Consider the following 15618-nt stretch of genomic DNA (forward strand, 5'->3'; position numbering starts at 1 on the left):
CCCATCTTTTTTTATTGTCTACATCCTTTTCCATAATATTCATCTGAAATATCGTACAATGAAGATAAATGTCTATGTGATTCGAAATTAGTAAAGTCTAGTAAGATATTAATCTTTTTCACAAACATCTATAAGACTTTAGATAACGATGATAAGAAATATTAAGAAGCAGAGAAATAGAGATAACGGATTTTTTTTTAGTTTTATAACGCTCCTGCAATATTAAGCAGAGAAGTTGCTGTTTTTAGAACGTGAGATGAATAGTTACAATGGTACAATTAACAGATTCGATTGACAATGAAATGACTTCCCAAATTTCTCAACTGTCCTGGGAAAATTTGACCGTTACTATGCCTGTTGAAGATGATGAGTGTTCGAGAAAAGTGTGGTGCAAGTTGTTGCGTAAAAAAAGCGTGAAAATGTTTACTATATTGAAAGGAGGTAATATTTTGTCGACATTAAAGTGCAACGAAAAACGAATTTATGTATTTAGATTACATTAAATATTTATTGTTTAATAATTTTTATCCACGAATAATATATATATTAATATTGATACTTTTTATAGTATCCGGATACGCAGAAACCGGTAACATGTTTGCTATATTAGGACCGAGGTATGCAAAAATTCTATATTAGCATATTTAGTCGTGATAATTTTACGATAAATTCACGTCAAGGGCAGACTTATTTCTTTAGTGGCGCCGGTAAAACCACGTTTCTTGCTGCTCTGGCGAGGAGGCTCAAATTAACTTCGGGCACAGTGAAGATCAATGGGCACGACGTTTCCAAAGAAACGATGGCAGAAATATCGAATTATATGCCGCAATTTGACGCTCTGCCCTCTGCACTCACACCAAGAGAGTATATGTCGTTCGTGGTATTTAAAAGATATATTTAATAAACGATTACATTTATTTCTCTTTGCTGGATCTACTGACATTGATGGGAGGAGGAAATTTAAATTATTAAATACAATATAATTTTTTTGCGATAAAGAGAGAAATTATAGTGTCGATATCAAGTTATGTATTTCTCTTTAGTGTGTTCTGAAAATGGGAAATAGTTGTAGTTCATCACGAAGAAAATCTTTGGTCGAAGAACTTTTGCGAGATCTTGCATTATATGAATGTATCGATACTCTTATATGGATGCTATCGGGCGGCGAAAGGAAGCGTTTATCGTTAGCCACGGAATTAGTGACAAAGCCTAAAATATTTTTTTTAGACGAGCCAACCACAGGTGAGAATGTCAAAGTTGACTGTACGGAAGAGAAATTTGATTACGTCAAGTATTGTGCAATATTAAATGTAGGTCTGGACACTTTTGCCGCGACATGCGTCGTGCAATCGTTGAAACTGATTGCTTCGAGAGGCACAATAATTTTTTGTACGATCCATCAGCCGGGTATGACGATATACAATATGTTCAGTCATGTATTATTAATGGCCGATGGAAGATCGATATACTTCGGCACTTTAGGAAATGCTACAGATTTTTTTAAAAGGTAAACCTGACATTCCGATCAATTGCAGTTGCATTAAATTGCGGCGAGTAACAATGACAAAACAATCGATGTATTTGCATAGCCAGGATTATCATTGTCCTGTAAACTACGACGAGTCGGAATATTACGTAAATATTCTGTCACATCAAAATTGCACAACGGATCGCAGCAATGAACTGTGTCGAGCGTTCTCGCAATCGTCACTGTCAAAAATTCCTGCGATCGAAAATGCGAGAATAATTTTCCACGTCATTCCACGAAAGTATTGAAATAAAAAACGACGATAAAATTTTTTAAAAGAATCTCTATAGATCTATATAATGTCTAATTGATTATTATACATGTATCTTTATTATAGAAAATCAGGATGGTTTGTACAATTTTATTGGTTGCTCTGGAGAATATTTTTACAAGATAAAAGGACAGTTTCCGACAATTGGATCGCGTGGTTTTCTTTTTCGGTAATAAAAAATTATCTTGATATTATCAAACATACGAGACATAAATTTTACTGTAAAAAAAAACTATAATATATCTATATAATATCTTGCAGCTATCCGTAATCTTTGTCAGTATTTTTTATGTCGACGCTAAATCATCGACGCAAGAGGGAATACGAAGCGTTCGCGGTGCGTTGTATATGATGATATCTGAAATTATATTTACAGTCGCCTATTCTGTCATTTACCAATTACCTGGTGAATTTGTTCTTTACCTCCGCGAGAGTACCGTATATGCGCCAGGACCTTATTACTTCGCCATTATTCTCGGCTCGGTAATTATTTAATGCACCGTGAAAAAAAAAAAATAATGTTAAAATGTCATATAATTACGGTACAAAACTCCTCAGATACCCAAAGGAATATTCAAAGCATTTTTGTTCACGATCGTGATATATTTCCTGCTACATTCCGAATTTTCGCTACTTGACTTTTGCTTGTATTGTCTTTGTACGGCAATGGCAGCGATTTGCAGTACCGCATATGGCATGATGACCTCCAGTTGGATCTCCAACATCGATATTGTTACCACGTTAATGGTACCGCTCGATTTGCTGCTCCTTTTGACGGCGGGTGTGTTTTACAATCTTCGGTAAGGAAGCATTGCACGATATTATACAAGTGTAACGAATTGATTAATATGGTACATCGAATTTTTCTTCTAATTTTTCTTCTAATTTTTCTTTATATTTGTAGAACTCTACCGAGCTACTTAGGCTACTTCAAATACATGTCGATATTTTATTACGCCACCGAAGCTGTATCGATAATACACTGGTCGGGAATAAAGAGCATCGGTTAATATCAATTATTGATTATTATAGGTGAGCAAATACATTTATATTCTAATGTTGTGATATTTTTTTAGACTGTCCGGTTAATCGCGATTTGCCTTGTTTATCCAATGGGACGGAAGTTTTATCGGAGTACGGATATAACGACGGAAACTTTTGGTGGGACATAACCGGATTGTTGCTTCTGACAATTCTAATGAATATTGTTGTATATTTTGGTATAAAGAGAAGAAGGGCATCAAGAGCAATTATTTAATCGATGATCGCGAAGCGTCTTTACAAAAATACCGATAAACTTAAAAAATGTTTGAAATAAACAGATTTCAATTATTTAGCAATCTTTTTCGATAAAACTCGATATTATGTGGTAAGCATTTTACTTCGCGCCTGTAATTTACGTTGTCAGCATTTCTTGTTTTGCTCGAAGAGTTAAAAACTTCCCTTTTCTCAAGGGCATTAATAATTTTCGCGCATGCAACTAACTTATCCGATGCATTACATAAACCGATCATAAAACTCGAGGACGTATAAAGTACAAGAATGAGAGAGATTGTAAATAGTGTGATTACGGTTGCGCAGTAAAGTAGTGCATTTCTGTGTTAGCTTTCGTGATAGATTTAGTGAAAGATAGAAACGAAGAAAAATATCGCTATTGTTTCGAATGATTAGTGAAAAGAAAAATTACAGACGAAATTAACTGTGTATATGTGTCTGTGTGTGCGCAGAGTTTTTACATTTAACTTTATATATTATTCTTTGCTCATTCGGTAGTATGTAATTATGGGCAAAAAATTTTGACGTCACAAAAATACTGAGATAATTTGTTACGATTGTTAATTGTGTCGAGGTATTCGTAGAGATAGAGACAGATAATATATAGAGAGTAGGATGATAACGCGGACGCGACGGCGCTCGACGAGAGGTGGGGATCCGCTAGAATCGCAATAAAACGATGGAAATATTGGAATCGGCGCAATATGATTCCGCGACGGGTCGCGAAATGAAACGAAACAATGTTTGCGTTGCGCGGAACGTCGGATATCCCTCTCTCTTCTCGTCCTCATCTCGTCCTCTCTCCTCTCCTGTCCCGTCGCGGAACCGAGATTTGTTAATATCGAGCGCGTTCTAGCTAGTACCGTGCCAAAATGGCCGGCGTTTAGTCGTCCCTTAGTTCGGATTTAAGTCGCTTGTTTATCTCTCGGCTGTTTACATACCACCGAGCTATCCATCTCTTCTTCTCACTTCGCTCCGAAACGCTCGTGTTTCATTTAACGCACTTCGCGCATTTCGTCTATAATATAAATTTAATTTAATATTGTTTAGGAAATTTATATAAGGGACAGAAATATATATATATAGTGTCTCGTAAATATATATTATATATTCAAATTTTATTTATATTGTAGACACATGTATATTAATCATAAATGAAAAATCGCGTCACGCTCTTCGAATTAATCAATCGATTGTAAAAGCGATGAAGCTATTGTATTATAAAGTAATTTAAGTGCGTAAGAAGAGATCTTTGTATAAATATAATTTCAAGTAGCCGCGAATTATAATTGCGGCGACTTTTTCGAGGCAGACACTCGGTAGACATCGGCGACGTCGGTAGCAACTAAACAGCTGACTGTTCTAAAACCGCGCTTAAACAAGCAAGCGAGGCCACGAAACAACGGTGGATCAATGCGCGTGTAGGAGACGTCGTTTGTATCCGCGAATCGGCGTGGATTAACTTCAAATTAGACGAGAGTCGGTGTTTCCTTTTTGAGCAAAGCCGCCGCTGATAGCGCTCCATTATAGCGTAACAAAGAGGAGCATGTCCGCGGAAGCGACTACGGTGCTGCTGAAGAAGAGGGAGAGGACGCAGAATTGGATCCCCGAGGAGAAGAACGCCCTGTTCACGCTGATCAAGCATCACGTGAACGCGATCGAGAACAAGAAGATCGACGCGGCTGCGTCCGCGATGAAGTCCCTCGCCTGGCAACAGATCTATTGCGCATTCCGCGGCAGATTCTCGGCCGATCGGGATATCACCAGGATCAGGGAACAATGGCGACGGATGAAGGCGCAGGCGAGAATGGAGATGTACACGTACGCCGAAAAGGTGCGGGCGATTCGAGACGCGATTTTTTATATCATTCTTTTCCTCCCTCTCCTCGTTTCATCTATCTTTCTTATGGTGTCGTCATTGGCGCAGGTGCGAACTTTGGGACCGGAAGCGGCCGTCAAGTCCCAACCGTCGAATCTATCGATCGAGGTATGGCGATTGATGGAGAGCGTGCGTAAGAACGATTGCGAGGCCGATCGTTCGGACGACAGTAGTCAGGATAATGAAAATCCGACAAATCGGACGGCGATACACGCCATACTGGATAAATTGACGTTACCCACGCCGGAGACGTCAGGTTGGCCTTTCGGACGCGGTTTTCGAGCGACTCCTCGTTACTTTCGAAATTATCATTATATCCAAAATTATCGAGACGATTATTTAGGGCAGGGGCACGAGATTAAGATAGAGGTCAACAGCGATACGGAGGACGAGAACAGCCGCGGTGAATTGTCGCAAAAACTGTCGGATGACAGTTTCTTGCCGCAGAATAAACGTTCCAGGATTGCGACGGAGGACGAGCCCGTAGATCTTGTCGAACAAAAAACCACTTGCCCCGATAGCGTATCGACGTCCCGCATTGACGATGGTACACGATGTCTTTTTTTTTTTTTAATTCTATGCGCAAAATACAGCAAACGAGTAGAAAATATTTTCCTTTCAAGCGACAGAACGCAACGATGCGAGGAACGAGTTATCCTCCGCTTCCGTGGGTTGGAACAACCATCTGGTCTCGTCCGACAAAGACAAATCGGTGCAGAGAGCCATGTGGATCTTCAAGTCTACGCAACGCGAGCACGAGATCAAATTGCGGATGCTGCACATCGAGCTGGAGCGCGCTGAGTTGCAAAAGCAAACTGCCATCAATGAATTGAAAACATCCGAGATCAAGAAGCAGCTGATGGAAGATCAAGCGGCCGAATACTATAGGTCGATTTATTTCGATTCTCAACATTTTTGTACACGTATCAGCGATTCTAGTTTAATTCGAATGCTCCAAAAAAGTATGCTCGACGTTTGAAATCGCGGGAATCTGTCGATATTTGCGGCGCCAGCATCGCCGGGCGCGACTGCGTTTTGCGTTCTAAGAATAAGCGTTTCGTTTATGACAAGAGACCGCTCCAAGTCGTTCTTGTCGATCCGCCAAGTCTTCGCCTAACGTCTAATATCAAGTGTTTCGTGATCTACGGGAAAAAATGCAACGAGCAATTACATTTTCGCGGAATATCTCTGCGTTTAGGTATAACGGAACAGCTTCGTGATATATCCTCGGAAACGCAGTAATTTATTTCGAATAAAGCTTTTATTCGCGTTTCTTACCCGGTGTTTCTTCCATCACGGACGTAAATTTCAGTCATCTATATTCGCACTTACATATCAATTTATAAAAATGCTCTTATTTTTTTGCTGAATGCAAATAGCCAAATTATATCTTTTTAATGTATTATAGATTATGACCCGAACGAACGCTGTATCAACATTATGTAATGCTTTAGTAGATATTGGTAGACATAACCCCTTTGAATAATATCTTATTTTATTTCTTCAAGTAAAAAGTTTTTTATTTCTTAAATATCTTGTTATAATTTAAATATTGTATTGTATTGCAGTCACGTAAGAATGTCTGGAGAACGTGGTTCCGGTGCTGGAAAAGGAGGTGGTGGTGGTGGTGCTATTCGTGATGCTGGTGGTTCCTTCGGAAAGATGGAAGCTGCCCATGAAGATCAATACTTTTACAATCTGGTCAGCATATTTTCTCTTCTGTTAACCTTCTTCGCGTTAATAATTTGATTTGCTTATTACATAAGTTTAAATATTTTATTTCAGCAAAAGGAACAATTACAAAAGATGCGGGAGAGCCTCCATGATGAAATCTCATTCCACGAGGAACAGATTAAGCGTCATCAGGAAGCTATAAATCGTCACAAAAAACGAATTACAGATATGGAGCGGAAAGAGTGAATGCATGAAGAAATTTTATTAGCGTGATATTTCTGATTTTGGCAATACTATTAATTTCAATATAAAAAGATTGGAAATAGTAGAAATAATAGAATATCGCAGCATTTCTTTTCCTATGTACAAAATGTTAAAAAAATATTAAATGAAATGCTCTTAATTAACATTATTTAAGCATAAACTCATATTGAATATTATATAGATTGGTTACCTTTTTGGAGAGACTATCGTAAATGGTCTTTGTACTTTAAATGTCTGAAAGACAGTTATATACTTAAGAATAAAACGTGTTTTTCATTATTGTTTAACCTTGTCTTAATGTTAAATTATTTTAATTGACTGATAACGCGCGCCAATTTTGATCTTTTCGAAGATGCGAATTTGTTTCATCTGTCTTGTATAACCTTTCAAAAATATTTTTTATTTAATTAGTGAATCATAAAAATTATATATCATATATTTACATTACATAATAAATTTTTTATTTAGCAGTTATACACCCATAATGCTTCGACATGTTCTCAAAGATATCCGCAAGCCCAGGTATTTAAAAAATTTAAAAATATTGGATTTACTAATAATATCCTAACGCTTGTGGCTATGTCATTTTGCTTTGATTGACAATATAAATTTGCAAGCGCTTATTTCAGTTTTAGTTATTTTATATTTGATAGAAGAAAGAAACATGATTCACACACAAAAAAGGATCAAACATCATTCGGCGATTTGGCATATGAAACAGAATATTATTACAAACAGGTATCATTGCAAAAAATGTTCACAAAAACATTACAAACATAACACACAACGCGTTATATAAATATTTAGAATAAGAAATTATTGAAAGTCGTCAAGGAAAAGAATCAAGACGAGGTAAAACACATGCAGAGAGAAGTACAAATTATGCGGAATAAAATCGAAGAATACAACCGCGGCATAAACGAAAATCTGAGATTTTTGAAAGACCTGGAAAAAGATTTATCCTCTGGGGATAAGAAGAATTAACACCATTTTAATGCATTGTCATTTCAAAATTACGCTTCGCGATTTGTGTGAAATTGATATGAAATAAATATTTTTACGATTTTTATTGATAGCAATTATGATAATATATTTCTATTATATATTTATTAAAATAATTGTATCATTGGAAATTTTGTTGTTAATTATTCAAATTAATTAATGATTAAAATAATCAGAGTTTGATCGAATAAATGATCCTCAAAAGTGTTGATCTGTATCAAGTCCTTTAAATGAGAGCAGTCGATTTTATTCGATCACTAGGACAGATCTTATTCAAAGAATGTCAAATGCATATAATCATATATCTATACTGATGATAAAAATAAAAAAAATACATAGATTGATGCATATAATATATCTATCTTGACATATATCTATGCTCAAATATCGTAATCTATATGAATTTAGTTCGGAATATATCGTCTTTACAAGTGCCGCTAACGGCCGAGTTAACAACCGCGTCAGTAACTTTATTTGATTTCTCCCGACCTCGACAGATGGCGTTGAACGCGATGGGAGGTGGGGTGGCGCAGTAACATGGCGGACTGTCATGGCCGTCTAGTCGACGATAGCGGGCGATCGTCGCGCCTCCAGTGTCTCGCGGTTCATCGATCAGTGTGGTGTGTGTCGCGTTGTTGTTCCGGAGGATTTTTTTTAGTGATTTGTTCCTACGTTCGGCTTGCGCTACGTTAACGCGGATTCTTCGCGGCCGCTTTCGTCCCGGAATTCGTGCGCGTGCATAAAGCCGGGCACCGCGAACGGGGCCCATCGAGATTACGGGATAAAAATGCGACTAAGGATACACTGGATTCTGGTGAGCACGGCCGTGGTGATCCTCGCGGGATGCAACGCCGCTACCGAGGTGAGTGCCTATCCTACCTATCCACGATCGGCGGAGAGAGAGAGAGAGAGAGAGAAAGAGAAAGAATATACGATTCTCCCGAAACTCCGCGTCTTCTCGAAAGATCACGGACGGTTTCTCCGCACGCGTCGAATCGAAACGTCGTCGATATGCGGAATCGGCGGCGCGAACACAACGCGCGCTACCTTTCTCTTTATAAAGTAAAGCATTACGCCGATTGAGGTGATCTCGTGCATTCTTGGCATCTCGTCATCGGTTACAGTGGTTTTCAAATCGACGTCTGAAGTATGCCCCTTTCGCGTTCAAAAATTTCTGTTGTCGTCTCGCGCATTTTTTCAACGACAACGATTCAATTTTACTTTCGAAATAGTCGCGTTCTTTTCAGACATAAACGAGCAAGTTTGTGTTGTTTATTTTGCCGAAACATTTATTCTCACGTTTAGACTCACGCCATTGCGCGTCAAATCAGGATAATTGTATACAGAAGAATTCATGCGCAAATATCGGAATAAGTACAACATGTTTTTTCTCTCTTTATGATCAAAGAAAGATACTCGTACTCATGTTTTTTTTTATGGCGAAAGCTAAACATTCTTTCGGAACGACGTATGTCAATGAATACGCCAGAACGGGAGGTGACGCGCGTTTTGCACTCTCTCTCTCTCTCTCTCTCTCTCTCTCTTTATCTCTCTTTCTTCTCTCTCTCTCTCTCTCTCTCTCTCTCTCTCTTTTTTCTCTCTTTCTCTGAACTTTTGTTTGCGTAATAAGTAGACGTTTACGCTGAGGGAGTTACGCTAAAGATCGAGTTTATCCCCGATAACGGGCTGTAACGGGGCTCCGTTGTTAGTCTTGTTCATAGAAACTTTGGAAAGAATTGAAGCAAGTTTGTAGCGCGCAATCTTCTTAATTGGCTAATGAGAGAGAGAGAGTAAATTTTAAATAAATAATTGAGCTCTCAAGTATAAATACTAACTGCTTTATATATTTATTTTTTGTTTATATATTTTTATCGTCAATTTGTAATTAGTCGTAATTAGAAAGAGAGAGAGAGAGAGAGAGAGAAAGAAAGCGAGTGAAAATTTGATATAAAAATCATACACGCTTTTTACGTTACACAGAGTAATGGCTGTATTCTATAATAACAGTTGTATAGTTTTTGACGTCGGCAAATACATATACATACATATATATATATATAAAATACGCGAACGAAATATTTGCACGCGTTTTATAACGTCGGTTTTTACGGTACGTTAACTAATAGCCAGGATAACAATCTATAAAGGTGCACACGACGCGGTATTGATTGGACAAGATATTCGACCTTTTTTTTTATTACGTTATGATGCTTGTATACAAAAAGGATCTCGTCGAACGAAAATAATAAAAGCCAGGCGCGTTAGAGATTCGGTTCTCCGTGGATGGATGGACCGATGACAGAGACGAGAAGCGGTCGATTGTGAAGCGCATCGTCTCACTCCGCGTCTCGTCTCTCCGCTATCGAAAAACAGCCTTAGGGTTACTTCACTGGAATGTAACGTATCTTGTTAAACCTCTCTCGCGCGGCGAAGTTTGCGCAACAATAATTCGTGTTATGTCGCTGCATGCGCCGGATACTTGACAGATGGTACCTGAGAGAGTACTTTACAGTCAGCGTGAGGATTCTCGTGCGGGAGAGAATCCCTGCAATAATTATATTAAAACTATTTAAATAATTTTTACATCCCGATGATAATTCCTCAGTAAAAAAATCTCTTGTCAAAACGCTTCCGAGACCTCTCTCTCTCTCTCTTTCTCTCTCTCTCTCTAGCGTAGAAAATATTATCTCGCGAAAAAGAAACACGTACGTGGAATTTGGCGAAGGAGAAGCGTGAGCGGGGTTAGAGGGGGAGGGGGAATAAATTTCGGAGAGGAGGCGGTGCTCGCGCCTCCAAGCCGACAGGCATAAATCTCATATACACCGCGCGCTTACACGTAGTTACATTTTACAATTGCGCGACCTTTAATGCAAGCAATGCGCACAGAAGAGAAGAGGAGAGGAAAGGAGAAAAGGAGTAGAGTAGAGTCGAAAGCCGACCCGCGGCTGGTTTTAGCGACTCGATGAAATATCGCCGGTAATAATCTCACTGTCTTCGCGCGGAAAATGCACGCAAATCGCCTCGCCGCTTAACCATAAGAGGAGCTTTTAAATATTCTCTTTTTTTTTTTTTGCGCATTATAGTTGAGAAAGAATCTTGCCTCTAAACGCGAGCTTTGTTCTCGACGCACTTGATGCGATATTTCTATGAAAATCGCACCGTGTGTATTTTGAATAGAATTTGTTTCTGTAATATCTTTAATTTAATATAACCGAATGATATTTATTTTTATTTTCATCTTGCAAATTGTTGAATTGAAAAATCGCTTGAATCACACATCAGACACTTGTGGACCAACAATAAGAAATGTCAATGGGCGACTGGGTTCGTTTTCTGCTTTTTTATTATCGGAGGATACATATAAATAAATATTATTTTACGGCAAATGAAGGTTCAGGCTCGCGATTAACTGACGATAAATTTAATTTCGATCGATAACTCGCGCATTACACGTTCGGGGAAACCGAAGATCGTGCAGACCGCGGATACGAGTTAAAAAATTGTCGAGAAGATTATGTGCGAGCGCTTCTCTCGACGAAAGGCACGCCGATACACGAACGATGAAGATCTACAAGCGGCGATGGACATTAATGGCCTTTTACGGCGACGCGTCCGTTCGTCGTGGTCAGTGCAACGTTCCGCTCTCGCTACACATACACCCGCCATATGTATACGTGTGACACGTGAGGAGGGTACGTCTTTTGATAGGATAGTGTTGGTCCGCGCGTTGATGTAAGCGCCGCTCTACGCTTTCCTCGACGTGTATACGAGTCGATAATTGATAGACAGAGCCGGGAACGACGATGTCACCGTCGTGTCGATTTCATCTCGGCGGGAAGAAATTAAGTTTGATTAATATCGTAATGAGGAAACGAAACAGTTTCGTCGGAAGTTACTGGTAATCGAGCATCGAGCGAATTTTCCTCCAATTCCATGGATGACGCATATGTTGGTTGCCGTACGCCTCATTAATTACTACGTCAGCCAGTATGTCGTAGAAACAGCAACGTCGATTAATGTAGAACTTTACTGGACGCCTATTCATTTCACTTGGCAACTCGATGGTCAAACTTACTCCCGCTTGTAGCGAGTAAATCGAGACGGATTCCATTTACCTTGGCGAACCGCATTGTTCCCGAATTTTGGTTACAAATTTTACGCAACTATGTTGATGCTGTTTGAGAGATGATAACGTTGGTGTCGAAGGAGAAGAAACGAATCGTTTTCTGATTGATATACATAATTACAGAAATGTTTATATATGTATTGAAATTTTTGCGAGCAATTGAAGATAGAAAATTGAATTTTCGCGAGTATCACGTATCGCCGTTTCCTCAAGTTCTCGAAATGATTAATTAATAGTCGAGCGCTAAGTCTTGTACGTGAATTCTCCTGGGTATCCGCACAGTTTGTGGCACAACTCGTCTCGTTTAAGACTTGCCTCCTTATTTGGTCCGTTCGCGTACGTGAAGGGAGTCTCAATCCGTGCGACTCTTCAATAAAATGCACTCGAAACACGAATCACGAGCGGAAGAATCGAGCGTTTCGCGCAAGGAAATTATTATCCACGAATATATAATTTTGACGTTTTATAAAATAGCATTTTTAAAGACAAAGAAATTTAAACGCACGTACTAGTATTAATGAAAAGTAGATCCTCTATGATTAGTAACAAATAAATCGCGTTTCGTCGAAATCAAGTTTATCGCTTCTACCATAAAATTAAATTTAGAATATATTGCATTTTTCAAATCTGATTTTTTAATCAGGTCCTATAAGTTATTAAATGATTTCTGCTGCGCTTAATAACACGTTGGGAGAGAATGGGTCAACTTATATCTCAAATAATCGCGCAGTTCAGCGCGGCACGCGACGACCAGCGTGCGGGGAAAAGAGAGCTCCGGAAAAGAGGTGGGAATATCGGGGTCAGGCGGTAATTTTCGTATGAGATTCTCAAATATTTTACGAGCACCGGCCATTAAACGCCCACGAACAAGGCTCTCTGGAAATTTGCGTTTTTTTTTTTTTGTTCGTTCTATATTTCCCGGATGTTCGCCCCCGCCGGATCCTGTTCTAATAAACACTCTCAAACGATTATAATCATTTCTCACGACGATTTTCTTCAATGAGACACGAACTTTGAGATCCAACTATCGCGTGCGATCGATCGACATTTCCATTATGTTCTTGTGAAACATATATTTGTTACACATATGTCGTACTAGCATGCGCGAGCACACATGAATGAGTAAATATAATAAAAAGTAAACAGATGATAAAGGAGCTTTCAAATAGGAAGATACATTGAGTAAGAGAGTCCATTGTGGAAAAAGAGGATAAAACCTTTGGGAGGAGAGGAGGAGAGAGAGAGAGGAGATTCTTTCTACATTCTTACATATTTCGTTTCGCCTCTCTTTTTGAGATAAACTTGTCATCGATACCCTGCAGTATTTTCTATTGAGATAATTTTCTATGCAAAAATATAACGTTTCGCGCATTGCTCGCCCGCGTCTTCGCTTTGAAAATACTATCGTCCGAAGCCACCGACGAAGGCGAACCACATCAAAGGCGGTTTGAGGTAAAGGGTGCATTATCGGATACTTATGCAGAAATTAATGTAACCGAATCCGTCATGTGTTATGTTACGCAAAACGCGCGCGACGAATGCGGACGCTCGAACGACGTAATTGCAACTATACGCAAATTTACGTCATGCATTTTAATGTGAAAACTAAATTATATTCGTATAACAAATTAATGACATAATAATTAATAATTACGAAGTTAATTAAAATCATTTCGCGTCCTTTTTCGCGCATTCTGCGCAAAACGAGTTAATGACGATAGCTGCGATTCGCGTTTAATATACATGCCGTTATTAATGACGTTCTGTGCGATATTCAGCAAATGCATTCGAATGATCTGCTCTACTCCTGACGATTTTAAAACCACAATTCGGGCATTTTAGAGAGAGCTTTCAAGCAACAAAGGATTCTGGATAACAATTCTTTGTCCTCCGACGATGAGGACTTCATTTTCCTCCGGGGACCTTATCCTGGCTCTTGTCATACTTTAATCTGCGGTTTCTGAAAGCTCCCTCTGCTCTGGGTATGCTTGGACTTTCGAGGATCTTGCCTAGTTCTTAATACACACACACACACACACACTCACAAAAAGAGAGACACATAGATAGCTACACTCCGCTCGGATTCTTAGTATAAAAGTCGCCGCTATTATCAAGAAGAACCTCTCCGCGATCCACTTCCTATCGTCACGGAAAGGTAGAAGCGCGAGCGTCTCGTGAAAATTGGCTCGTTACTCTTCAGTTTTCGCAGGTTTTCCGGACCCTGAGAAAAAAAAAAAAAAAAAACTTTCATCCATCTTGCTCAGACTATCCCACAGGCGACAAGCTTCCTCCTGTACGCTTTTTCGACTCCTTCTTTTAAGAGTTTTCGTGCTTTCCGCGAGAAACGCATTCCTATCTTCCAAGCTTACAATTCCTCGACACGATGAGAGAGATGCTCGAGGCTGTAGAAAATTATATGACCCGCATAGAAAATTTACACTGAGCAAGTATAGACTAAAATGTTGATAGAAGAGGCGTTTCATAATTCTGGAATAAATGAATCGAGAGATAAATTTTTGAGATAATAGACAGCATTGTTCGTTTATGTATTTGATGATGACGTTTTAATCAGGTTGAATTCGATTAGTTAATGGCGTTCTTCAATACTATCGAACTTATGCATAAAGTATAATTACGGTTAAAATTTAGACGAAATGTTGCAATCTTTTATAATAACAAAGAGGAAAAAGCTAAAAGAACATTATAAGGTTTATACACATATAACATTTTTTTCAGTGTAACATTGTTAAACTGACTTTCTATTAAATATTTTTTACTTTAAATAATTTGATCAACTACGTTTGATAAAAAATTTTCAAGTTGATTTTATTTATCCCTTGAAAATGGGAATAGAGATGGAGTTTTACAAACGTGATAGATATCTTTTATTTATTTTCAAATAAATAGATTAGGATAGATTGCGTGATCATTTTTTATATAATAATAAAAACAACGCCAACAAAATATTGCAATACTCAATCTTAGAAACTTTGAAATGTTACAATTGAGGAGTAGTAGTCAGTTATTGACAGTAGACGAGATGGACATAAATGATGGGCTTGGAGGTATTTCAGATATATTTGAAAATTTCAAAAACGCAATTTGATATAATTAATTTGATAATAAATAAAATGATATATAATAAATATATAAATTGATATAATTAATTTGATAATGAATAAATAAATTTGACAATAAATTTTTTAATACAGAAAAAAGATTTATATATCTTTAGAAAACATAAAAACGATAATATATAATTTTATTTCAAAATTTCAATCTAAAATTTTTTCTCTCTGAAAAATTGTTGTAATCCAGTTTTCAGAAAACATGTTTATCTTTCCTGTACAAATTTATCTATCGCATATCGTTCAATATAAACCTACAGTTCAACTAAACCGCATGCAAAAGATAAATCTAACTCCTTATTTTTCGCACGCTATATCGAAAAATATTTATATCAATAAATAAATAAATGAAAATTTATATTATTGTTAAATGTTTTAGTTGGATATTGAAGTAGTTTATGATTTGTAAGCATGCTATGCTTCTGCTTTTCTGTGATGTTTTTTTTTTTTTTTTTTAAATGGTCCATCTGT

The 15618-nt window shown here is 37.9% G+C and overlaps 3 protein-coding genes across 6 annotated transcripts in view; all 3 read left to right on the forward strand.

The window, feature by feature from the left end:
• Positions 1 to 75: 75 nt before the first annotated feature.
• On the forward strand, positions 76 to 4287 carry LOC126857517 (protein scarlet-like). Of its 2 annotated transcripts, none has more exons than XM_050607017.1 (11): positions 76 to 441; positions 569 to 617; positions 700 to 880; positions 1044 to 1242; positions 1315 to 1507; positions 1590 to 1769; positions 1866 to 1968; positions 2061 to 2282; positions 2358 to 2599; positions 2704 to 2804; positions 2876 to 4287. In XM_050607017.1, the coding sequence occupies exons 1-11, from the start codon at positions 270 to 272 to the stop codon at positions 3055 to 3057; spliced, it is 1824 nt and encodes a 607-aa protein (XP_050462974.1). In that variant the 5' UTR covers positions 76 to 269; the 3' UTR covers positions 3058 to 4287. The 2 variants fall into 2 exon arrangements, with proteins under 2 accessions (XP_050462974.1, XP_050462975.1); XM_050607018.1 differs by having other exon boundaries at positions 358 to 441; positions 686 to 880; positions 2876 to 3137.
• A 320-nt stretch (positions 4288 to 4607) lies between these two features.
• Positions 4608 to 7178, forward strand: LOC126857522 (uncharacterized). 3 transcript variants are annotated; one of them, XM_050607026.1, is made up of 6 exons: positions 4608 to 4908; positions 5002 to 5209; positions 5297 to 5500; positions 5577 to 5841; positions 6522 to 6654; positions 6739 to 7178. In XM_050607026.1, the coding sequence occupies exons 1-6, from the start codon at positions 4621 to 4623 to the stop codon at positions 6871 to 6873; spliced, it is 1233 nt and encodes a 410-aa protein (XP_050462983.1). In that variant the 5' UTR covers positions 4608 to 4620; the 3' UTR covers positions 6874 to 7178. The 3 variants fall into 3 exon arrangements, with proteins under 3 accessions (XP_050462983.1, XP_050462980.1, XP_050462982.1); XM_050607023.1 differs by having other exon boundaries at positions 5002 to 5500; XM_050607025.1 differs by having other exon boundaries at positions 5002 to 5500; positions 5583 to 5841.
• Positions 7179 to 8472: 1294 nt separating this feature from the next.
• LOC126857531 (syndecan-like) overlaps positions 8473 to 15618 on the forward strand; it is a 70961-nt gene continuing 63815 nt past the window's right edge. The window contains exon 1 of the mRNA XM_050607039.1: positions 8473 to 8755. Coding sequence (XP_050462996.1) covers positions 8681 to 8755 — 75 coding nt within the window. The 5' untranslated portion in view covers positions 8473 to 8680. The remainder of the gene's footprint in view (positions 8756 to 15618) is intronic.

The sequence above is a fragment of the Cataglyphis hispanica genome, chromosome 21, assembly GCF_021464435.1.
Source record: "Cataglyphis hispanica isolate Lineage 1 chromosome 21, ULB_Chis1_1.0, whole genome shotgun sequence".
Taxonomy (NCBI): domain Eukaryota; kingdom Metazoa; phylum Arthropoda; class Insecta; order Hymenoptera; family Formicidae; genus Cataglyphis; species Cataglyphis hispanica.